This window comes from Lagopus muta, chromosome 23 (assembly GCF_023343835.1).
Source record: "Lagopus muta isolate bLagMut1 chromosome 23, bLagMut1 primary, whole genome shotgun sequence".
Lineage (NCBI taxonomy): Eukaryota > Metazoa > Chordata > Aves > Galliformes > Phasianidae > Lagopus > Lagopus muta.
Window position 1 is genome coordinate 5,884,573 of NC_064455.1, and position 22,563 is coordinate 5,907,135.

At 53.6% G+C, this 22,563-nt stretch overlaps 3 protein-coding genes across 6 annotated transcripts; all 3 read left to right on the forward strand.

Moving 5' to 3' along the window:
* Positions 1–445: 445 nt before the first annotated feature.
* Positions 446–13,867, forward strand: ELOA (elongin A). Of its 2 annotated transcripts, none has more exons than XM_048968785.1 (11): positions 446–646; positions 4,365–4,421; positions 5,072–5,190; positions 6,059–7,274; positions 8,566–8,680; positions 9,077–9,229; positions 9,636–9,733; positions 9,843–10,023; positions 10,633–10,744; positions 10,948–11,099; positions 11,646–13,867. In XM_048968785.1, exons 1-11 carry the CDS (start codon positions 575–577, stop codon positions 11,705–11,707), a joined length of 2,337 nt encoding a protein of 778 aa, XP_048824742.1. In that variant the 5' UTR covers positions 446–574; the 3' UTR covers positions 11,708–13,867. The 2 variants fall into 2 exon arrangements, with proteins under 2 accessions (XP_048824742.1, XP_048824741.1); XM_048968784.1 differs by having other exon boundaries at positions 9,074–9,229; positions 11,646–13,866.
* Positions 13,868–13,975: 108 nt separating this feature from the next.
* On the forward strand, positions 13,976–15,623 carry PITHD1 (PITH domain containing 1). The gene is made up of 6 exons (XM_048968790.1): positions 13,976–14,193; positions 14,264–14,307; positions 14,393–14,470; positions 14,811–14,915; positions 15,064–15,172; positions 15,335–15,623. Exons 1-6 carry the CDS (start codon positions 14,011–14,013, stop codon positions 15,434–15,436), a joined length of 621 nt encoding a protein of 206 aa, XP_048824747.1. The 5' UTR covers positions 13,976–14,010; the 3' UTR covers positions 15,437–15,623.
* A 168-nt stretch (positions 15,624–15,791) lies between these two features.
* Positions 15,792–22,155, forward strand: LYPLA2 (lysophospholipase 2). Of its 3 annotated transcripts, none has more exons than XM_048968787.1 (10): positions 15,792–15,918; positions 17,508–17,611; positions 17,964–17,995; positions 18,550–18,615; positions 18,754–18,801; positions 18,965–19,035; positions 19,282–19,355; positions 19,518–19,619; positions 19,716–19,892; positions 20,007–22,155. In XM_048968787.1, exons 2-10 carry the CDS (start codon positions 17,534–17,536, stop codon positions 20,055–20,057), a joined length of 699 nt encoding a protein of 232 aa, XP_048824744.1. In that variant the 5' UTR covers positions 15,792–15,918; positions 17,508–17,533; the 3' UTR covers positions 20,058–22,155. The 3 variants fall into 3 exon arrangements, with proteins under 3 accessions (XP_048824744.1, XP_048824745.1, XP_048824746.1); XM_048968788.1 differs by lacking the exon at positions 15,792–15,918 and adding an exon at positions 16,101–16,324; XM_048968789.1 differs by lacking the exons at positions 15,792–15,918; positions 17,508–17,611 and having other exon boundaries at positions 17,979–17,995; positions 18,550–18,626.
* The last annotated feature ends 408 nt before the right edge of the window (positions 22,156–22,563 follow it).

The window sequence follows — 22,563 nt, forward strand, 5'->3', positions numbered from 1 at the left end:
AGGGCTGCGTTCAGGGACCGCTGCCCTGGCCGAGGCTTCGGCACAGCCAGCTCCGGGCAGTCGCCGCGAGTCAGCCCGACCGCTGCCAAGAGAGCGGCCTTAGGGAGCGGCCCGAGGCCCAGCTGCCCCCTGGCGCCCAGCAGGCACCAGGGGCACAAAGCAGCGCTGCACGTGAGCGAGTAGAGGGGCTGAGGGGCTCTCCGGGCGGCCTTTGGCCGCGGCCTCGTGCGCCGCTGGCACTCCCGCCAGCTGCGGTTCAGCGTTGGAACCCAGCGCTCGGCCCGAGCTGACGCGAGCTTCGAGCTGACCGCGGCTCTCGGGAGCCCCGCTGCCCCTCAGGAGCGCTCTGCCAGCACTCAAGATGGCGCACCCGCCAGCGCCACGCCAGGCCCCAAGATGGCACCCATCGGGCTCTGCCCTCACCTGCCTTGGCCGCCGCCGAAGGGGGTAGCTTCACGCAGCTTCCGCTTCCTGCCCGCAACCAAGATGGCGGCGGCGGCGGCGGCCGGGAAGCGCCGTGTGGCGAGTGAGAGGTGAAGCCGCTTCCGCCGCTGCGGCCCGTCCAGTAATAAAAATGGCGGAGTCGGTGCTGGAAGTTGTGGGCCGGCTGCAGGCTCGGCTCGCGGGCAGCGCGGATCCCAAGAAGGTGACCGGGGTTCGGCGGGGTGCTGGGGGAGGGACGGGGCCGGCGCGGCCGCGAGGGGCAGGAGGTCAGGGCCTGCCCGGGGCGGCAGAGCTCGGGGTCCCGGCTGTCGCTCGGGCCGCGCCCTGTCGGGCTGTCCGGGGCGGCTTGGTGCTGCTCCGTACGGGGCCGTCCCGGCGGTGCCGCCGCTGCTCGGTGCGGAGCCGGGCCTGTGGCGCGGTGGCAGTGCCCGAAGTCTCGGCCCGTCCTGGCGCTGCTCGGGGCCGCTGACAGCCGCTGTGCTCGGGGCCCCTGAGCCGCTTTCTTCATCGGGAATTGGGACCTGGAGCGGTGCTCGGGGGTTGGCGTGCTCCCAGCACGTGCTGCTCTCCCCTTCCTTGGGACGTGGCGTTTTGCCGGGCAGCATGTTAAGAGTGTTCTTGTAGGTGTTTGGGTCACGTTTCCTTTCGTTCAGCGTGAGGACGGCAGCAGCTCTGTGCTGATCCGGGTTTATCCTGGGCACGCATCCACGGAGTGCCCAACCCTCTAGGCTGAGCGCCGGGAGTTCTGCCTCTTGTCTGGCTCAGTTTGGGGCTCCCAGTTCCTTTCTCACCCCCCTTCCTCTCTCCCTCCACCTCAGCCAACACCAGAGCGGAGTGGAACTGCCAGAGCCCTGCATGCTGAGATGGAGCTGGGGAGGCTGAGCTCTGTGTGCCTGGATTGTGAGCTAGCTGTGTGAGCAGTGTCAGCTCCTAGTTCCTGACCCCGCTGTAATTGTGCAGCAAGAGCTGCCTGTTTGCTGCTTGGGCCCTGCGAGGCATCAGTCAGCACTCTGTGGGCTGCTGTCTCCTGTAGCACTGCAATGTGAACTCATTCCTTTCTGTGCTGCTCCAGTGCAAGGGGAGGAGAGATGTTAAGCGTTAGCTAGCTGCTACTGGCTGCAGTCGTATTGTTAATCCTTTCCAGCTCCTCAGGAGAAAGGACCTGTAACCTGTACTTGCTGCTTTCTGGTACCTTTTCAACAGCATCCAGGGAGATGTTTGCCTTTCTTGTGATGTCAGCTGTGCTGTTCCCTTGTCTTGTAGAGGCTTCTGCTGTTTCCATCACAATTCAGTAGCAGGCACAGCTTTACTGTGTCAGAAAGACAGAGCCACAGAGCTGCACTCGTCACAATAAAAGTGTTGTTGGAGATACTGTAGTGGAGTGAAGCTAGAATATAGCCAGGGTGGCCTTGAGGATAATAGGAGGAGTTTTCCCTTGGCATGTACTCTCACACTGCCATTTTTATTAATATGAAGCAAACTCTCTAAGAAGGTGATCAGCTTAGAGAGATGCTTTGTTTCAATATCACCCTGTTCTACTCTTTTCTATCCAGCACAAGGTCCACCTTCCTCTCCTTTCATCACAGTAATCACAGAAACACCAAGGTTGGAAAAGACCTTCAAGATCATCCCGTCCAGCCATCCAGTTATCACCAATAGTTCTCACTAAACCACGTCCCTCAACAAAAAATCCAAACGTTCCTCGAACACCTCCAGGGTCGGTGACTCCACCGCCTTCCTGGGCAGCCCATTGCAGTGTCTGACCACTCTTTCAGATAAGCAGTATTTCCTGACATCCAGCCTAAATCTCCCCTGGTGCAGCTTGAAACCATTCCCTCCAGTCCTATCACCAGTTACACAAGAGAAGAGGCCAAACCCGAGCTCACTACAACCTCCCTTCAGGTAGTTATAGAGAGCAGTGAGGTCTCCCCTGAGCTCCTCTTCTCCAGACTGAACGTTCCCAGCTCCTTCAGCCTCTCCTCATCAGCCCTGTGCTCCAGACCCTTCCCCAGCTTTGGTGCCCTTCTTTCAACCCACTCCAGGGCCTCGATGTCTTTCTTGCAGTGAGGGGCCCAAAACTGAACACAGCACTCGAGGTGCAGCCTCACCAGAGCTGAGTACAGGGGAACAGTGACTTCCCTGTTCCTGCCGGCAACACTGTTTCTGATGCAAGCCAGGATCCCATTGGCCTTCTTGGCCACTCGGGCACACTGCTGGCTTGTGTTCAGCCGAGCATCAGTCAACACCCCAGGTCCATTTCCTCTACACCGTCTTTCAGCCACTCTGCCCCAAGCCTGTAGCATTGCCCAGCGTTGTTGTGGCCAAAGTGCAGGATCCGGCATTTGGATTTCATGCCCGCTCCCTTCCAGCAAGCTCTTTGTGCATCAGTCCAAACCGCTGTGTTGCTGAAGGGATCCTGGCTGGGAGGGCTCTGTCCTCACCATTGCTCCACTGAGCTGGATTGTGGCCACAGAGCCTCTGCTGGTTCCGTGTCCCCACCTGCAAGTGAGTCTGTTCAGCAGCAGTGCTGGTGAAGAACTGGTGGCCCTGGAGTGCTGAAGGGACAGTGGGATTCCTGGCTCAATGGGTTTCTGCTTTTCTGGTCCTTGAGGAAGGTGGAGGAGTGTGTTACCGGCACCAGGGCCTCTGAGCCCGTAGCTGCAGGCACGGGGTGGAATTGCTGCTTGGATGTACAAGAGCAGATCTGGAACTGCTGCATCCTCCTTGGCACCCTAACTTGAGTGCTGAAAAATGCCATGATGCTGGTATTGGAATGTATAACTCTTCCAGAACAAGGAGAAGACGTAATCCTTCGCTCATAGTAATGAAGTCCTACGTATGACCAGTGGGGCAGTGGTTTGTGGTGAATAGGATCCATACTGTCATTCTGCTTAAGTGAGGTGGGTTCTTTTCTCTGTGGGTTCTTCAAATAAGCAAAAAGAATTTATTTCCTTCAAAAAGAGCAAAGCTTCCTAAACCTCTGGGTTCTTGTGTGGTGTAAGCAGGGTGATGAGAGCTGCTTAGGTTGACGGTACTGATTTCAGCACGAGTACAATGCTTTAAGGAGATGTTCTGGATTGGGGCAGCCCTTTGTATGGCGTATGAACAAAGATGGCCGTAGAGGTGCCACAATAATGGGAATGCTGACAATTTTGCTCTGGCTGTAGCTGTGGGAGATAATACAAGAAGTGGTGGTGCTATTAGGTCTGTGCTGTTGCTAAAAAGCCTCTGTGCACCGCAGTGAGGTGATGCCCAAACACCAGTACTGCTCCATTTATGCCCACGCTGCCCAGCCCCACAGTCAGTGAGTGGGTTTGGGGAAAGGCATGAAGAGAGTGGGGCTGGAGGCAGCAGTCCTGGAGGGATTGGTTGGTTTTTCAAGTGGTGTCTGAGAGGGGAGAGACTGTCTGCAAACTGGCCTGGGGAGGTTCTGCAGGGGAGATGAGGATTCTGTGCATCCTCAGGAACATCTGAAAGGCTTTCTTCGGTGTCTGGTTTGCAGAACCTGATGAAGTTATCTCCTTTATTTAATTTATCTCTCCCTTGCAAAGGGATGCACTTCTCAGGGCCACTTCTGAGAGTTACAAGTTTCTAAGTCTTTCCTTCAGCTTCTTGTGCCTCAGGGCTGTGTAGTGGCTTTGCTACTAATACTGTAAGGCAAAGTTAAGTTGCAGTTCTCTGTAAAGAAAGAATTTGTACTTTAGTAAGTTTAAGATTTTTCAGGTGGCCCTTATTGGCCAAGTGGCAGTAACTTCTTTGCAGCTGGCCCTCAAGTTTGACTTCTTAGGGGCTTGATGTGGGGCAAGGTAACAGCTGTCTGCCACCTGGATCTTTCTAACAAGCTTTTGCAGAGCTTCCCTTTCTAATCATAGTGCGTTTCGGTCTGACAAGTCTGAATGCTGTCCTCCTTGCCTCTGCAGCTGCTGAAGAGTCTGAAGAAGCTGTCTGAGCTGCCCATCACAGTTGACATTCTTGTGGTAAGAGCTGTGAAATATCTTGTGCTTTCAAGTCTGTCAAGCTACACAATCTGTCTGCTAGAAAAATGCTGCTTTCTGGAGCAGAATACGCTGTCTGAACCACCTGCTCCAATGTGAAGTAATAGACATGGCTGGGATGAATCTCTAGAATTCCCGGTTACAGAGAGGATCTCAGCCCTTCCTCTGGGTGTGAAGCAGTGCAGGACAGGTGGTGGTGCTCAGCTCTTCCTGAGATTAACGGTTGCTCAGGATTTGCGAGTCGGAACAGTTCCTAATGGTGACTGAAGCAGCATCGCATTAGGAGCTGCAAATCTTTGGAACTATTAGTGACCAACTTCTGTCTTCAAGCAGTTATGGTAAATAATTTGTAAAAAAAAGTAAAAAAAATAATTTAACCTTGGTTTATTAAGCCAATTAAGTAACTTTTGACTTAAAACAGAGTTATGTCTTCACTAATTTACAGTGCTGTAGCAAGCTATACAGTGTCTGCTGGACACACAGTGCGCTACGTGTGGTTTGCTGTTAGATTAAGGAGGCTCACTTTGACCTAGAACTCGTAGGTAGCAGGCTAACTTTGCAGGAAGCTCTGTGGGGCTGTGAGTGCTGACTGCTTTGCTGAGATTAGTTTTTATCTTTTCTTTCTCCTGAAGGAGACAGGCGTTGGAAAGACAGTGAACAGCTTACGGAAGCATGAGCTGGTGGGAGACTTTGCCAAGAACCTCGTTGCCAGGTGGAAGAAGCTGGTGCCGGTCTCCCAGGAGGCAGATAGGTGAGTAAACCTGCTCAGTTATGGAAAAGTTGCTTTTTTTTTTTTTTTAATTTTTGCAGTGCAGATTACAAACTGCTCTGATCATGGAAACAAATGAAGGCTCTGGAAAAACTTGTAACACAGTGTGCTCTGTGGGGCATCTGCCTTGTTTTGGAACAAACTTCCTCCCTGTCCTCACCACAGTGTTGAGTTGCTGACGGCTGCAGTTCAGAGTGAAGGCAGGGACCAACCTCCAAGAAACTGCAGTTTGATGAGAAGATTATCAGTAGCAGCCAAGAAAGGGCTTCTAATGAAGCAAGAGATGTAATCAGTTCGCTTCCCACTCACGATGCCAAAGAGAGGAAGTTTTAGGCCCAAGTAAAGGAAGTGGCTTGCTTTGAAAGAAGATTTCTGTGTGTACAGATGCCACAGAAACTGAAGCTAATGCTGGCACTATGTAGGCATGTGCTGATTCCAGCAAGATCGGGATGTAGATCTGGATGATAAGGATTCAGGTACTCGTGATAACCTTGATGGCAGTGGTGTCCCTACTGCTTTAATGAGTGAACTGGGAGCTCCTGTTTCCTTACACACTGTGCAGCCAGGAGTGTATGACACAGAGACATCTCTGTACACCTTTGCCTCCACTTGCCCAGTGAACTGTGAAGTTTTTAGTCCTTATAAAAATGCTTAATTCCTATGAAAGAAATGTGGTTCCTAAATCCCTGAATGTTGCTGTGCTAGGGAGAGTTTTGGTATTCTTGCCACAAAGCTTCCAAATGCAATTTTAGTCCTCTGTAAGAGATTCCCATCCATATTGCCCACGGGGAGTGATTCCATTCATACTGGGAAGTTTCAGTCTAAGTAATTTGTTTTCTCGTCCTTTTAGAAATAATCTAGATTCTGAAGACTGTGACTATGAGAGGAGCAGCTCAAGGAAAAGACAAGCACCTTCTCCCCAGGAGGATGAGGAACATGACCAGGACTACTCAGAGCCTTTCCAGCCTTCCTGCAGCCAGCTCTACAGCCCAGATCATAGAGAAAAGAAATCCAAAAGGTATTTAGGGCCTGAGAAATCTAATGAGGCTTATGGTTGTAGCAGCCAAGAGGATAAGAGATGGGACAGATCTTCCCCAGTGCTCTCTTCAGATCAGGAGTACTCGGACTATGGACAAGCTGTGTCACCTGAGCCAAGTGAGAGCCCTCAGGATACGTACACAGACCCTTATGCCTCTGACGAGCAGGAAGAACCAGCAGTGTTTCATCGTAAAGCCAGTAAGGGCCATGGCTTTCAGGAGAAGCTGGGGGAAAGCTGGGAGAGGAACCCTGGTGATCTCCATGACAAAGGGAATGCGAGTGGAAGCAAAGAGCACAAGTCTTCTCACAAGGAGAAGCAGCGACCTGATGGCCGAGGGGAGAACAAATCCTCTGCCTTCAGCCCTGACAAATTGCACAAGACCTCTTTTAAAGAGCATCTCCGAGAAAGCCCTGTGGTAGGGGGCAGCAAGGAAAAGCACAGGATGTCAGATGGCACTAAGAAGGAGAAAAACCGAGAAAATAGCTCTTCCAGAAAAGAGAAGCTGCACGTGCAGCCACGCTTGGAAGAGTCTGTGGACAACCACACTAAGAAGCGAAAACATCAGAACTCTGAAAAAAGCAAAGTGGGGAAGTCCAAGCCAAGCCTGGAGACTTCTAACACAGAGCGGGAGAAACACAAAGGTGAGAGTGACTCCTCAAATAGGATTAAGGAAAAGGGGACTTCTGGGAGCTTAAAAACATCTGAGGGGAAGCACAAAGCCTCTGAGTTGGACAGAAAATCTACTGACTTGTCCTCGAGTTTTGGGGACGGGGAAGTGGAGGATGAGTTTGAACAACCTACTATGTCTTTTGAGTCATACCTCAGCTATGACCAGCCCCAGAAAAAGAAAAAGAAAGTGGCCAAACCCTCTACGTCAGCTGGGGAGAAAGATCAAGGGCACAGCAAACAGAATGGATCCAAAGCCAGCACCAAGAGCTCCAGCTCGAGTCGCAAGAGCCCAAGCCACAAGCGGACAAATGAGAAAAAAGCAGAGAAGAAACAAGCAGAGCCTCCTAAACCAAACAGGGTAAGGTTTTGCTCGCTTTCAGATCCTTCAAAGAAGTTGGGATCAGCTCCCTTAGTCCTCTGCTATCCGGGGCTTTCTGGCTTTCCCTGGTGTGTGCTGGGCAGCCCCGAATCAGGCTGTGCTCGAGGTGTCTCATCAGTGCAGTCGGTGACCCCAGGCTCCTGCTGGGACGTGCTGTGTCTCACCCACCTGCTGCAGGACAGCCCCACAGGCGCCCATGTGTGCTGCTGGGGTGGAACTCTGCTGGAGCTGTGAGTGGAGGGGGAGGGAAAAGGAAATTCAATAGCCAGAATTCAACTGTTTCAAAAACAGGGGAAGTAAGAGAGACTACTTTCAGGCAAATACTCATAAGAAAACCTAAGTATGAAACACTTCTTTAACAATGTCTCTAGTTATGAATAAATTTAGAACTTTGCCTAATATGCAATGGCATCTCTGCCTCCTAGAGAGGTTCCCAAGTCTTTTGCTCACTTCTGATCTCAATAGATAACTTTTTTTTCTTTGTCAATACTGTAGTTTTATTAACTGGATGTGTTGGGCCCCAGGAATCGGGGAGAGATGGGAGAATTGGTGCTACAGTGCAGCTTATTCTAGAAGCCTGAACTTCCTTTGTGAAAGCTTGAAAAAAAAGTAATGTTTCTGTATATATTCACTGCCTCACAGATGCCAGTTGCCTATGTAAGTAGGGAGTACTGTGTAAAAGCCATTGCTACTTTCTTTTTACTTGACTTTGAAACGCTTCTCCTCAACCGGTGCTCTTATAATCCTAACAGCATTTTACAATCCTACCTTGCCATTCATTCTGATGTTTCTTATAGCAGTTCAAGACTTTCCCCCAGTTTGATGTTCCCCTCTGTTCCATCACAGCTGAATCTTTTGCAGGAGTGCGGATAGACAAAAGGAGACATCACAGATTAGGAAGTGTTTGAGGTCAAGGAGGTGTTTCTGTCTCCTTTTCTGTGCTGTTTTTTCCTTCAGTTCTTTGCATTGTTAATCTGATCTGGGTTCTCAACAGAGCCCTTTACTAGTGAACTTAATGAGCTAAAGACATAGATGTCTTTTATTAGGGGGTGCTGAGTAATTTGGATCCCGAATTTTGGTTTCTGTATATTTGGCAGCTTAGATAGTCATGGCAACGTGGCTGAAGTGTAGCTTCCTCCTATTTCCTGGTGCAAGCTGATCATCATTGTGGCTTATTGGCAGTGCCAAACAAAAAGCAATTCGGTGCTGTTTGTACACTGGCAGGATGTAACGCTCTCAGCTTAGTTGCATATACACCCTTTCCTTCCAGATGCTGATAGATGTGGTGCCAACCTTACCAGACATCCCACTGCCCCCAATCCAGGCCAACTACCGCCCTCTTCCCTCCATTGAGTCCATTACCTGCTCCCAGACAAAAAGGAAAGGTACGTTGGGCAGGAAAAGGGGTTTGTAATGGGCTACAGACACTGGTAGCAGGAGGTGGCAGGAATGCATGCAGGCTGGGTTCTGCTCTCTTTACGCTGGGATCTTGTGTCCTGCCTTGATGTCTGGAGCCTTTCAGAAAAAGGTGTTTGTTTTTTATGTCCCCCCCCCCATGTGCTCTAACTGAAATGAGGAAGATCCTTTGCTGACCCTTCCTGAGCTTGAGCTCTGGAATTGCCCTTCCTGAATTGGGTGGCATTTTGCAAGTCTCCTGGAGAGGACTTTGGTTCTCTGGGCTTCTTTGGGAAATTCTGGCTTGTGTCTCCCACGCCATTTGTCAGGGTGATCTCTTGGTTTCTCTGTTTCCTTCTTACTCCAAGTCTTGCTTTCCACAGCAGTGTCCTCACCAGTTGAAGAGAGCGAGGCAGGATTTATAGGTCGCCGGTTGAATTCGAAGATGCAAGTGTATTCAGGCTCTAAAACTGCCTACCTCCCAAAGATGATGACTTTGCATGAGCAGTGTATCAGAGTCCTTAGTAACAACATTGACTGTAAGTAGTTTTCCAGGTCTGTGTCAGTTGTGTTGCCGTGTAGATTTATGTAACTCTGTCCCCACTGAAGTCCTGGTCAATTCTTTTTCTGTATCCCAGTCACTAGGCAAGCTGTGTAACAGGGGAGAGATCTCCCTGAAAGCTCTGGTGCTGCAGGAGTCAGTAGCGCAGCACGTTGTAAGGAATGATTAAAGTACTGGAAATACTGGTAAACAGAGCTCTGCACAGGAACTTTTTATCTTGGAGCTGTTGGTGCCTAATGACTCGCTGGAAGTACTGCACCTTAGTTCCTTTTTCCTTCCCCATGAATTGTGCAGCAGCAGCATTGCTGATTTTTCAGGGTCTCAAGCCCTATCTTTGGCAAGGAAGGAGGAGGATAAATACTGTGCATCTTGCTTCTTTCTAGCAATCTATGAAGTGGGTGGTGTCCCTTTCTCAGTGCTGGAGCCAGTGTTGGAGAAATGCACCCCAGAGCAGCTGTACCGCATTGAGGAATGTAATCACGTGAGTGCCTGGGTCTGGGGAAGGGATGCTGATGTCTGGACGTGGATAGATGTGCTAAGAGACAAGGAAATGAAGGTGTGAGGAACAACCTCTGCTTACATTGTTTCAGGTCCTAATTGAGGAAACAGATCAACTATGGCATAATCACTGTCTTAGAGACTTCAAGAATGAGAAGCCAGAAGAATTTGAGTCCTGGCGGGAGATGTACCTCCGACTTCACGACGCTCGAGAGCAGCGGCTGCTCATGCTGGCGCGGAACATAGGCTCAGCTCATGCTAACAAACCTAAAGGTAATGAAGGGCTGAATGACTGAGGAGCCAGACAGGTCTGGGAAGGATGCCTGGGGGAAGTCTGTGTGAGAAAGGTCTTTAGGAGTGGCTGGTTTGAATCCAATGCAATGTAAAAGTTGCTCAACTCCGTTCTTTGTGGTAGCACTCACTTAACAGCTTAGCAGTCTGTAGATCTCTTACGTGGTGTTGCGGACCAGTATTGTACGGACAGAATAGCTGCTGAGGCAACCCTTGTGACTTCTTTATGCTAGGATTTAAGAGTATCAGGGTGGGATAAAACATCCGTCCTTTCGTTGGTGAGTATAGTGAGAATCACACAGAATCATAGAATCACCCAGGTTGGAAGAGACCTCAAGGATCATGTAGTTCCAACCCCCCTGCCTAGCAGGGCCACCAAACATACACGTTTGAGAATTACTGGCCCAGTCAGTCAGTCTTATCACAGCCAACCCTGTGACTGCAGGAGGTTCGGACCAAAGGGAGTAGGCTGTCTACTGAGCTTTGCAACAGATGAACTGCAGAAATGTGTCTGGAGCTTGCTGCAATAAGACAAATACCCAAAAGCTTTCTTTTTGGATCTAAGCACTGTTTTCCTCTGGCCACCTACAGGTAGAGTGGCCAAAATGGCCTTTGTGAACTCTACAGTGAAGCCCCCTCGGGATGTACGGAGAAGACAAGAGAAGTTTGGAACTGGAGGTGCTCTTGTGCCAGAGAGAACCAAGTAAGTGTTTCTCGGTAGCATTTGTGTGAAACTTGTGGCTGTAATGGCTTTTTTCTTACGGGGAAGAATGAAGATCCTAGTTAGTGCTGGCTTTTTGTGATAAAAGACATGTTAGCATTAACAAATATGGCTCATTTGTCTGATGAACTGCATCAAACTGCCGTGATGCCTTTACTGAAATACCTGCCCTGTCTTTGTTTCAGAATAAAACCAGTCCTCTACACATCTGGCAAAAGCCATGCTCGCGTGAGCGAGGAGCGGTCCTATGATGGGCCCAGCACCAGCAGTGCCCATTCTGTCCCATCATCAGGCAGCACCTTCTCATCCTATGACCCTAGGAAGCCACCAGTGAAGAGTAAGTACAAGCTGCAGAGCATCTGTGGTCTCCTATAGCTTCTCCTTTGCACATGGATGAATCGACTTTCTGCTGCAAGAGAAATCCGGGCTGTGGGGGAGGGTCGAGAGCTGTTCTCTCCCTGCAGAGAGGATGGTGAAGTCAGTTCAAACTTCTTGCACAAGAAGAAGCACAGGGAAAATCTGGAGGTGCAGGGTTGGGATGTGGGGCCTGGAGTTTGCTTTGGGCTCTCTGGAGGTCCTGGCAGTATTTAAGAAAGCTGCTGTGCTCCACTCTTTGTTTGCTTCACCTGCTTGCCCTTTCCCTTGTGCTGTCTTTGTTCCATCCAGCTGCTTGTAATAAAGAAAAGCTCGCTCTTTTCAGAAGAAGGCAGTGAGTTTACCAAAGATGTGTGGGCCCTCCTCTGTCCGTGACCTAAAAATAAGATGGGCACTGCAGGCCTTCATTGGCCAGGGCTGCAGCTCTGAATCACTTCCTGCTTTCTTGTCTGTAACCTCTGCTTTAACGTTGATTTTTGTTTATTCTTTTTTTCCTCCTGTTTTGCAGAAATTGCACCCATGATGGCAAAGACTATCAAAGCTTTCAAAAACAGGTTCTCTAGGAGATAGGTTGGAAGCACAGAGCTGGGATTTTTCTCTTTCGTGGGGGAGTGGCACTGATGGGGGAGAAGGTACCAAAACAGCCCAAGTCCTTTGAACTCTGCGGAGGCTGCAGCTGCTGGGAGAGACTTTGATCTGCACAAAATGACAGCACAGTATTTTATCTTTTATTCTCATCCCTTCTCCCTAACCTCCTGTTTCTGGCCTTGTCTTCTCTCTAAAGAAAGATGTACAGGATCTCCAGATGTGAGAAAATGTGAAGTCTTGGCACCTGCTGAGAGTAGAAAATCCAGAGACTATTTACTATTTAACCTCTTAATAAATTATGAAATGGTTTTAATTAATTCTTCACCCCTCAAGCCCACTGGTACTATTTATGTCGCTTCCAGTAGTCTCCCCCCTCCCAGCCCAGCACAAGGGCAGGCCCTGGCTGCACTGGCAGGAATCTATCCGAATGGGAGATGCTTCTCAAAGGATCCTGTCCTTGTAGCCTGATACCTGCTGGGCCCGGAGTCCCACCCGGACTCTGGGACAGGTGGCACTGGTTACCCTTCTGCTCAACAGTCCATTGGCAAGCAGATCAGGTCCTGAGGCTTTGCTCTCTAATCGTGTAACTTAATAAAATCTTAGCTCTTGACCTCTTCTCTGCTGTTACTGTAGATCTCGAACAGATGCTTATGTTGCTGGTCAGGGATGCCAGGAGCCACTGAGGACTCTTTGCTGCTGCTGTTTTCTGCTGGCTACTGGGAATAAAAAGACGAAGGGTTTGAGGAGAAGTTTTACTGTGCACCAAGGAGTATTTTTCATTTTCATTTTAAGGGAGTGGACTTTGTCTGCCTCTGGAATTAAAAATAGTTTTTAGACATCATTGAAGGCACTGCTTTGCCTCTTTTAATGGTAAGAAGGAATATTTTTATCTTGTTTTCTGTGTGGAACTGGGAAGGTTTGTTTCCAGTTGGAGGCTGGTGCTCAAATCTTGTCCTTCCCCTGTGTGTTCTCCTCTGCCCAACTTCAGAAAGAGTGAGGATTTTAGTCTTAGAATCTGGAACCGCTTGTTTGAAAGAACTGCATCATGGAATGTGTTGGTTTTAATGTGCACGTACTTCATGGCAGGAGCGCTGAACTCCCGGCTGTACTCAGTGTCTGGAAGGAAAGACTCACGATGCCAGCTGGTGGCTGTGTTGCAAGGTGCCAGGGTGTGAGGTGTGATTCCAGGGCTCGCAGCCTTACAGCACTGGTGGGGTACATCTGCCTTGGAACAGCCTCAGCTGGAGGCAGCGCGAGCAGAGTTGCAGCCTCTGGAAGCAGGTGGGACCTGCTTGCACAGTGCTGGAGTGGTGCACAGGGGGCTGGGGAAGAGGCTGTGTTCGTTGCCCCAGGCCTTTGGGTGAAAAAGGTGCAGGTGATGACAGTAGGGGTTGCTGGTTGGGGGTCGCTGCCCAGGGCTCCTCTCTGGGGAGTGTCCTCCCTGGGTGGCTTTAGGAACGACCCTGCTGCTTCTGGTTTCCTTCCTTTTGTTCTGTTTTAATCCATTCTCAGTGTCCTCTGTTGAGTTTTTTCTTGTTTTGAAGGTCTTGAGAAGGTGTTTTCAGCCTCTTCTGTGCTGTATGTTTGTTACAGTCCGAGGTGCTTCAATGTTACAGTGTAGCATTTCAGTGCATCCTGCTGTAAGATAATTGCTCCCGGCTCCTGCAGTTCGCTGTATTTAATTTGGCTGTACTTCTAATTCCATGACAATTCACGACCTTCTGCTGCCCTTTGTGCGCCCGGTTCTTACCCTGGCTTTGGGCCTGGCTGCAGGTGCTGAGCTGTGACCATATCCAGCCCGTAGGACCCGTCCTTCCTCCATCCTCACTTGTCCCCCTGTTCCCAGCTGGAGGGATCCCACGCCCCATGGCAGGAGGGTGTCGGATCCCCCCACTGCCGGCCCTCGCCTCGCGCAGTCCGTTCAGCTGCAGCGATGGCCCCGAGCAGCGCTGCCCGCCCCGCTGCGGCCGGGGTGGGGGTGACTCTGACATGTGTTTGTATTTTTGTCCCCGATGTGTATATACAATTTTCTATGTTCCTTTTTTTTGTGGTAACTAAGATGAATATTTTAATTAGATAAGTTATATGAAAAAGAAGAACAATCGTGTCTCAATAAAACCCGAACACTGGACGCCCGGCCGCCTGTTCCTTTCTGAGCATGCGCGGCCCCGCCCCCAGCACACGGCTTTTGGGCGGGGCCGACGGGCGAGCGATGCCTGCAGGGGGCGCGGTGTGATTGGGTTTGTTTGGGGGGCGTGGCTCGGGGTGGGCGTGACTCTGCGGGCATGGCGGAAGGACACGGGCCCGGGCGCTGCCGGTGCTGCGGCGCGGACGGCGGGGAGCGGGGCGCGGCCTGGGGCCTGCATCTGCGCATCGACCGCGGGCGGTTGCAGTGCCTCAACGAGCGACGCGAGGGTAGCGGCGCCCGCGTTTTCCGTGCCTGGGAGGATCGCGGCGACCGCGAGCAGGTGCGGTACCGGGGCGTGTGGGCGGTGCCGGTGAGGCTGGGCCCGTCCTGAGCCGCTCTTCCGCCCGCAGTTCGTGGAGAGCGACGAGGACGCGGAACTGCTCTTCAACGTTCCGTGAGTGCGCGGCCCGGGCGGGCGAGAGGTGGTGAGAGGCCGCGGTGCCCCGCTGTCACCACTCTGCTGTGCTCCCTCCCACCAGGTTCACAGGCAGCGTGAAGCTGAAGGCCGTCATCGTGATGGGGGAGGACGATGACTCGCACCCCTCTGAGCTGCGGCTGTGAGTAACACTGCTGGGCTGCGCTGTTTTTTAGCTACAGGTCAATGCGATGCCTGGGTACTGGGCAGAAGCCCGGAGCCACGAGGTGAAAGAAGCTGGAGCTCGTATGTGAGTGAACGTGGCTGCTCGTGCCACAGCTGTGAGCTGCACTGAACCCAGCCTGCTCCTGGTGCTTGGGACTGTGGTGGTGCTTTGTGGTTGCATTGGTAATTTCTGCTGCAGAAGGCAAAGCACTGCCTTATTGCCGAGGGGGATCCAGAAAGCATTAATATGTGGGGAGGGAGCGCATTAGTGACACTGCACTTTAATAACTTTCCGGGTTTTTTCTGTCTGTTCCTAGGTTCAAGAATATTCCTCACATGTCCTTTGATGATGCTGCCCGGGAGCCAGAGCAGACGTTCAGCCTCAACCCCGACCCTGTGGGCCAGCTCGAGTACCCCACCAAGTATGGACCTGGCCCATGCAGTTCTGCCCATGGCTGCTGGTGGTGACAGATATGCACTGCGGGGAGGGGAAAAGCTGGATCTGCAACCTCAGCTGTTCGCTCCATGCCTGATGTGTGCAGGCTCTGCTGTCGGTCTGTTTTCTTCCAGAATTGCTCGCTTCTCCAATGTCCATGACCTCTCCATGTACTTCCCAAAGAACTTTGGAGCCGAGACAATGAAGATATTTTACATTGGTCTGAAAGGAGAATGGACAGAGGTGAGAGACAGGACAAGCAGGACTGCGCTACTGGTGCATGAAGAGCTTTAATCAGGGCTTAAGTTGAAATCTGGCTCTTGGGAAGGGGTGGGAAGGGTTGAGATAGATCTGTGAGGTGGGGAGCAGGAAGGAATTAAGTGCCACTGACGTGTCCCCATTCAGGCGCACCGCCATAAGGTCACCATCTGCAACTACGAAGCATCACCCAACCCGGCCGACCACCGGCTGCAGCAGGTCACCCCTCAGAGCCACTGCATCTCTTGACTGTGGCACTGCTCTGTGCTTGGGGCTGGAAACGGACACGGACAGAGACGGTGCCCGAGGCCCCGGGGACTGCGGCCGTGCCCCGGTGTGCCAGGGTGGAGCGCCGGTGCTGAATCGGGGGGGCCTGCCCACTCTGCTGCTGAACTGTGCCCTTCTCATTGCCAATAAAGCTTCCGAGTTCAGAGCAGCCGCAGTGGCCTCACCGGGGCTAGAGGGGGCGGCGGGTCGCGGCTGCCTCTCCCGTGTGTGCGCAGGAGCCGCGGGCAGCAGCAGCGATGGGAGGTCGCGGCGCTCGGCCGCGTTTTCCGGCGCTGCCCCACGTGCCGGCCGAGACCACTTCCGGCTTGGGCGGGGCGCAGCCAAGATGGCCGACCCGGGGGTAGCGTCACTTCCGTCGCGCTGCCCCGGCCGCCACCCCGCGGGCGGAAGTTCCGGTGGAGCGCGGCGGGGCCGGGAGCAGCACGCAGGCGGCCCGACCGGAGGTGCGGGACGGGGCGGGACTGGACCGGAACCACCGGGGCGGGAGGGGGAAGGCAGATCGTACCAAAGACACCGGGGCACGGGGGGGAGGAGGTTCCGGGCGGTCGCGCCCTGAGGCGGGCCGGGCGCTGAGCGGGCCGCGTGGGGCGTCGCTCCGTGCCCGGGCGCGAGGCGCTGCGCCGGAACGGCCTGTAGCCAGTCCCCCCCGATCTGCACAGAGAGCCGCGGCTGTGTCGGAGCCGGGGAAGCTGTCCCGCAGGCCCGTCCTGTCCTCCCGCTGCTGACCTCGCTTTGCGCCTGCGTGAGCGGCGGGGCCGCGGCCCATCATTAAGCGATGGTCATTAAGCGCCTCGCGGCGCCGCTGCCACTTCCGTCGGAGCGGAGTGACCCTGCGCTGCTCAGCGGCAGGTCCGGGGGCGGTCGCGGCCTCGTCCGATTCTGGCGGTCCGGGGTGGGGGGTCTTGCTCACCTTTCGGCCCCGCGGGTCGCGGCGTTCGCGTGGCAGCGGATGGGAACACGCAGATGTTCTCTCGTGGGGGATGGAGGTGGGCGCTGTGGGGTGCGGCACTGTGGGCAGCGCTTGGAGGTTCTTTCTTTGCCCCGGACCCCCGTGGGGACGGCAGAGCTCCGGGGTGGGCTATGTGGGCCCTCGGCAGCCTGAGCTGATGTGGGGTAGCCAGCCCACCGCACGCGGCAGAGGGGGTGAACATTAAGGTCTCTTCCAACCCAACCGTGCTGCGGTGCTGTTTGCTCCGGGCAGCACTTTTCAGGCTATCTATCTGATGGAATTGCAGCTCCTGTTGCCTCGTGTTTGCTGTGTTGTGCTCAAGAAGGCCACAGGAGAGCTGCTGTTATTTGTGGCTGTGGCTGCCAGGGATTTTGGCAGGTGCTGTTTGTCTGCTTGTTTTGACCCTGGAGTACACATGGCAGTGTGTAGGCGTGCATCTGCCAGCTTCCAGTGTTTTTGTTGGAGCTGGGGATAAGCTGAAGAGTGCTCAGTGAGACAAACCATGCAGGTCGTAGCCCAGACAGGGTACGCTGCAGTCTGATTGTGTTCCTGATGGGAGCCAGGAGATGATGCTCCCGACGCACTCTCATCTAGTTAGTGCTGAGCATGGGCTGCTGCCAGAGGTGGGAGTTGTGCCTATTGTGTGAAGCACAGCACCTTGCATGAACTGTGCAGGCAGCACAGGAGGGCTCTGCTGCCCCAGGGTCTGTGGACTAACAGCTTGGCTCATCCCTGGATGGTTCCATAAGGAGCTGAAGCTCTTACACAGCCATCAATGCCCATAAAAATTGCTGCGTGCCTGCTCTGGCGCTTCCTGCTTCCCCACTGCTGCAGATTTGGGTCAGGCTCCTCCTCGCCTCACCAAGAGTCAGAATGCTGAGGCTACTCCCTGCCCATGTTGCTGCTGTCACTGGAATAGCTTTGGTTATAAGGTGTCACTGAGCTAATTTTAATGTTCTTCATGCCCCACAAGCATGTGGCCCTACTCGCCTGGCTCCTGTGTGTCTACAGAGCTGCAATGTGGGCAGCATTTGCTGGCTTAGAGTTATTTTCCTACCTCACCTTTGTCCCTCTGCCCCACAGGTGCCAGTATCTGAGTCTCTCGGTGTATGTGTGGTAACAACATGTCTGTCCCCCTCCTCGCTGATGCAGTGACTGTCTCAGGGGCAGAGCGGGAGACTGCCGCGGTAAGGGGGCTGCATTGGTGGGGACCCCTCCTACCTCACCCCTCTGTCCTCCGGCCCTTCTGGCTCTGGGGCTGCTCTGCTCTTAGATGGGGAGCAGTGAGGATGGGTTTCCTGGGATTTTTGGTGGCTTGGGCTGAGGAAGGTGACACCCAGGGCCCTGTGGCACAGCGATTATGGGGATGGCGTGCCTGTTCCGCCCATCTTTAATGCTCAGAGCTGCAAAGGAATGTCGTTGGCGTCAGCTAATTTCTGCCTGTTTGATTCTCTGCTGCTTAGTGACTAAATGTCCCTGTCTCTCTCCTGGTACACAGTCATCAGATCAGCTCATTTGTTTTTCTGCTTTATTTAACAGGTCATTTTTTTACATGGCCTTGGAGACACAGGGTGAGTATTGCTGGAGCTGCGTCTGTGTCACGTGGCCAGATGTGGGCCTGGCCATTTGCTGCTTTGCACAGAGCATCTCGGGGATGTGTCTGGGCCTTTGATCTCAGCCAGAGCAGCTGAGCTTGTGCTATCCAAACAGGGAATCTCTGGCCAGCGGCTGTCTGAGTTTGAGCTTGAATATTTATGATGCTCCCTATCCCCTATGGGTTTGATTTTTCTGCTTTAAGACAAACAGACATGTGCCATACTTTTTCCCATCCTTGGGAGGGCTGGGAGTATCTGAGTGAGTGTGCAAGGCTGCCTTAATGGACAGTGTGAGATACAGCAGCAGCAAAAGACTGCTCCCTGCACAGGAGGTTCTGCCCCTTTGCTTGCTGATGGCAGCTCTCCTGCCTCCAGCTAATGAGTTCTGTGTGCTGCTAGAGATTTGTGAGGGTTGAGCTGCTTGAGGCCAGGGAGTAGGAGCATAAAAGCTGAGCATCCTTGAGGGGAAGTCTCTCATCTTCATCGACATCCCCAAGTGCTCAGGCTTCTCTGTTCTCCTCTCTCCCCAGACACAGCTGGGCTGAAGCTCTCTCCTCCATCCGCCTCCCCTACGTGAAGTACATTTGCCCTCATGCGTAAGTGATTGGTAAGGGGTCCTGGGAGGGCTGGGCGGGTGCCCCAGCCTGCCACGGTCCTTTGGTAAAGACGTCCTGCAGCTGTGGGCCCCTTCTGCCACTTGTTTCCCTGAAACATCCAAATTATTTTCTCTGCAGACCCCGGATCCCAGTAACCCTGAACATGAAAATGGTGATGCCTTCCTGGTGAGTGCTTTGGATGGCAGAGGTGAGGTCTTCCAGAGAGGGTGGAATACTTGAGGGGTATTGTGGGGAGTGAGAAGGATTGGGGAAGAGCACCCAACTCCCTTCTCCCTCTGCACTCCGGGTGCTGGCTGAGGCTTGGGGCTGACTGTGCTGTTTCTTCCAGGTTTGACCTGATGGGCTTGACTCCAGATGCACCTGAAGATGAAGCCGGAATCAAGAAAGCTGCAGAGAGCAGTAAGAGGCTTTGGATGCCTCTGGGTGCCTCCTGGGTGCCTCTCCTTCTCTGGGGCGGGTGTCTTGTTTCTACTTCTCCTTCCTTTCTCCTGCCCTGTGGTTCCAGCCCATTTCTCCCAGGCTGCAGCCAAACTCATTCAGTCTGTGGGACCTCTAGAGGCTGCCTGTACCTGTGTGCTGTGCACACCTCAGGCAATGCTGGTCAACTCCCCTGCTTTTAGTGACCATTTCTCTGTTGTTTTCCAGTTAAAGCAATTATCGAGCATGAGATGAAAAATGGAATCCCACCCAACCGCATCATCCTGGGAGGCTTCTCACAGGTGAGCTGAGCTGCATGGGGCTGTGGGGCAGGGCAGACACAGGGCTTGGGCCCCTTCTTTCCTTCCTAAAGACGGGGAGGAGCTTTGCTGGCAGGGAAGGGGCTGAGAGCTGGGGCTGTGTGGCCACGTGGCGCCAACACAACACCTTCCTCCTCACTGCAGGGCGGTGCCTTGTCGCTGTACACGGCTCTCACCTGCCAGCACCAGCTGGCTGGCATCGTGGCGCTCAGCTGCTGGCTCCCACTGCACAAGGCCTTCCCACAGGTACCCTGCCCTGCTGCTACCCTGCGTGTCTATGGGGCACCTGCCTTTGCGGGATCCCCTCTCTGGGCACCCTTAAGTGCTTCTTCCTTGTTGCAGGCAGCGAGTAACAGCATGAACAAGGACATTGCCATCCTGCAGTGTCATGGGGAGATGGATCCTATGATCCCTGTCCGCTTCGGCGCCCTCACAGCTGAGAAGCTGAAATCAGTTGTCACCCCTGCCAAGGTCCAGTTCAAAACCTACCCTGGTGTGATGCACAATTCCTGTCCTCAGGTCAGTGCCTTGGGCAGAGGGAGGGGAAGGGGCTTTCGCAGCCACACCTTTGGAATCGGTTTGTGGGCATGGCCCTTGAGCAGCCCTGGTGCAATGGGCTCTGCTCTCTTGCAGGAGATGATGGCGGTGAAGGAGTTCATCGAGAAGCTGCTGCCTCGGATCTAAGGAGAGCCAGTCGAGACTGTCGCAGGGAAGGATGCCGAGGCTGCAGCTGCCAATCTTTGCCCTGTGACCCGTCTGCTGCAAACGGAAGCCATGGCACCCACCCTTGCCTCCCACCGCAGTCTGGCCCCTTCCCATCTCCTTGCGCTGCCTCCTCTCTGCCGGGGGTGCCCTGCCCCCCTGCTGCTCTCGGAGCTGAGGTTGGAGCTCTCTAAGGCGAGCCTTGAGATACCTTCTCTCTCCTCTCACTCTGAGCAGTTTCCGTGGGGACCACCATTCCCTCAGTTTCCCATTCAGGCACTGCAGTGTGTGGGGCTGGCGTGGGGCAAGCCAGTTGTTTTTGTTATTTGTTTCTTCCGTAACAGTGTTAGGGGTGGGACACGCCTGGTGCAGCGGGAGGAGGGGGGCGGGCACGGGACAGGGCCTCATGGCTGCTCTCGCCCTCTACTCAGGTGACTCACGGGTTTTCAGTCAGAGCTCAGGAACCCGGGACTCTCCTGCAGAATCCTCAAGGCCCAGGGAGAGGCTCTGCTCTGAGTTGGTACCGCCAAAGGCTGCCCCAACCCCAGGGGCTGGCAGAGCGACAGCTGTGCAGCTCCCACACCTCTGCATGGGGCTGTGGCCCCTGCCCTGTCGCACACGCACACTCCCATGGGCTAGCAGCAGCTGTGTCCTACAGATAATCACCTCCTTCGTCCTCTTCCTGTCTTTGCTTTTACAATCTCCTCTTCAGCCCAGGATGGGGGCCCAGAGGGATCTCACCCTCCATCAGCCCAGCTCTGCATCCAGGTGCTGCTGTTTACAGCTGGCTGCTTAGCACCTCTGCCACAACGCCTACCCTGTGCTGGATGGGTCCTTAATGTCTCTTGCTGCTACTTCTCCTTCCCTTTGGACCTGGGTTGGCTGGCTCAGGGAGGTGGAGAGTGGGATGAGGCATCCTGGCCCCGGCTGACATGGCTGGAGGCAACAGGTTGGCTCCCAGTCATTACCTCACCAGCATCTAATGCCTGGGAGCTGCTGTGCTGGTTCTGTGGGGCAGCATGGGGTGGGTCTCTGTGCTGCTTGGGTCTGGGTGAAGGGTGGAGACCGTGTTGGCCTTTCAGTGTACAATCACAGGCTGGCCAGGGCCAACACCGTGCCCCTCACCCAGCTGAAGCTGTGCCTCTCCCTGGCCTGGAAGGGCACAGCCCAGAGCCACCTCCTCCACTGCTGCAGGTGGGCTCCCATCACCCTCTCCCCTCCTGCCAGGCTACGGGCAGAGGCTGTTGAGCAGTGCTGCCCTTCTCACCTCCCCGGGCTGAGCCCGCAGCACTGCTGGGCCCGCTGGGCTGGAGCTGTCATTGTCTTCTTTAAAAAAAGAAACAAAAAGAAACGTACCAACCTGTCTGGGCCACGGGGTGCAGCTCCTTCCCCTGTGTGCTGCCTCTGTGGGTCTGTTCTGTTCTCGCCCTGCGCAGCCCTGCTGGGTGCCTGCAGCTGTGCCCAGGGGCTGTGTGGGACAGAGGAAACCTCGTTGCAGTCCTGGGGATGTGCAAAGCAATAACCTGCTTACTGGAGAGTCGGGTCTGTCAGACCCATCCTTGGTTTTTTGGGTTGTGTTGGGCTTTCTGTTTTTTCCTTTAGAAAGTCTTAAACCAGCAAACACTGCTGGCATGAGGGGAGCCCAGCTTTTCCCCTTGCTTGGGATTATGTCCTGCTATTTCTTCTGCTTGGTGTGTTTAAAACTGCTGCAGCCTGTCCCTCCTGCTCTTGGCAAGAGGAGGGGAGTGAGGCTTGGGGGTAGGCAGCCCGATCTCAGCTGTGAACTGGAACTGGGCGCATGGTGGGGCCAGCAGGGGCTGTGGAGCCGTGGCTATTCTCAGGCACAGCTCTGTAGCGCATTCCCTACTCCCAGGGAGCAGCACGTGCTAAGCTGGGCTGTGCTGAGGATCCAGGGAGGGAGAATGGCTTCTCTCCATTCCTTAAAACACCTTTTCGTTGTTGGGGTTGGTTTTTTTTTCCTTCTTTTTTGCTCTATTTTGTCTTCCTCGTCTGGTCTCTTTTGTGTGTGGTCCACAGAGTCAGATACAAGGTAAATAAATCATAAACCTCTCCCCTATGAGCTGGCAGTGTTTGTCATTCACTCTCCGCTGGCTGTGCCCCAGCAGCTCGGCCTAGAGGCAGCAGGCATAGAACAGTGCTGCTACTCAGAAAGTAAGAAAATTTATTTAGAAACAAATCAAAAGCTCTATTCATAATTTAGTAACATAAGTTATTAATCTACATGACAGCAAACTGGGCTAGCTGAGTCATCATTTCCTAAGGGAGCCAGTATTGCTGCCAGTAATAAATAGGATCAGTGTGTGACAGCCAAGCAGAGCCTGCTCCTGAGCAATCTTTAGGAACATGATTACAGAAGCAGCTGCACAGGTACTGTGGAAGCAGAACCAGCTACCAGATCCCTCACGGCTGCAGGCAGGGGCTCCTCCAGCCCCACAGCAGCACGTAGCAGGCAAGACTTGGTCCCCAA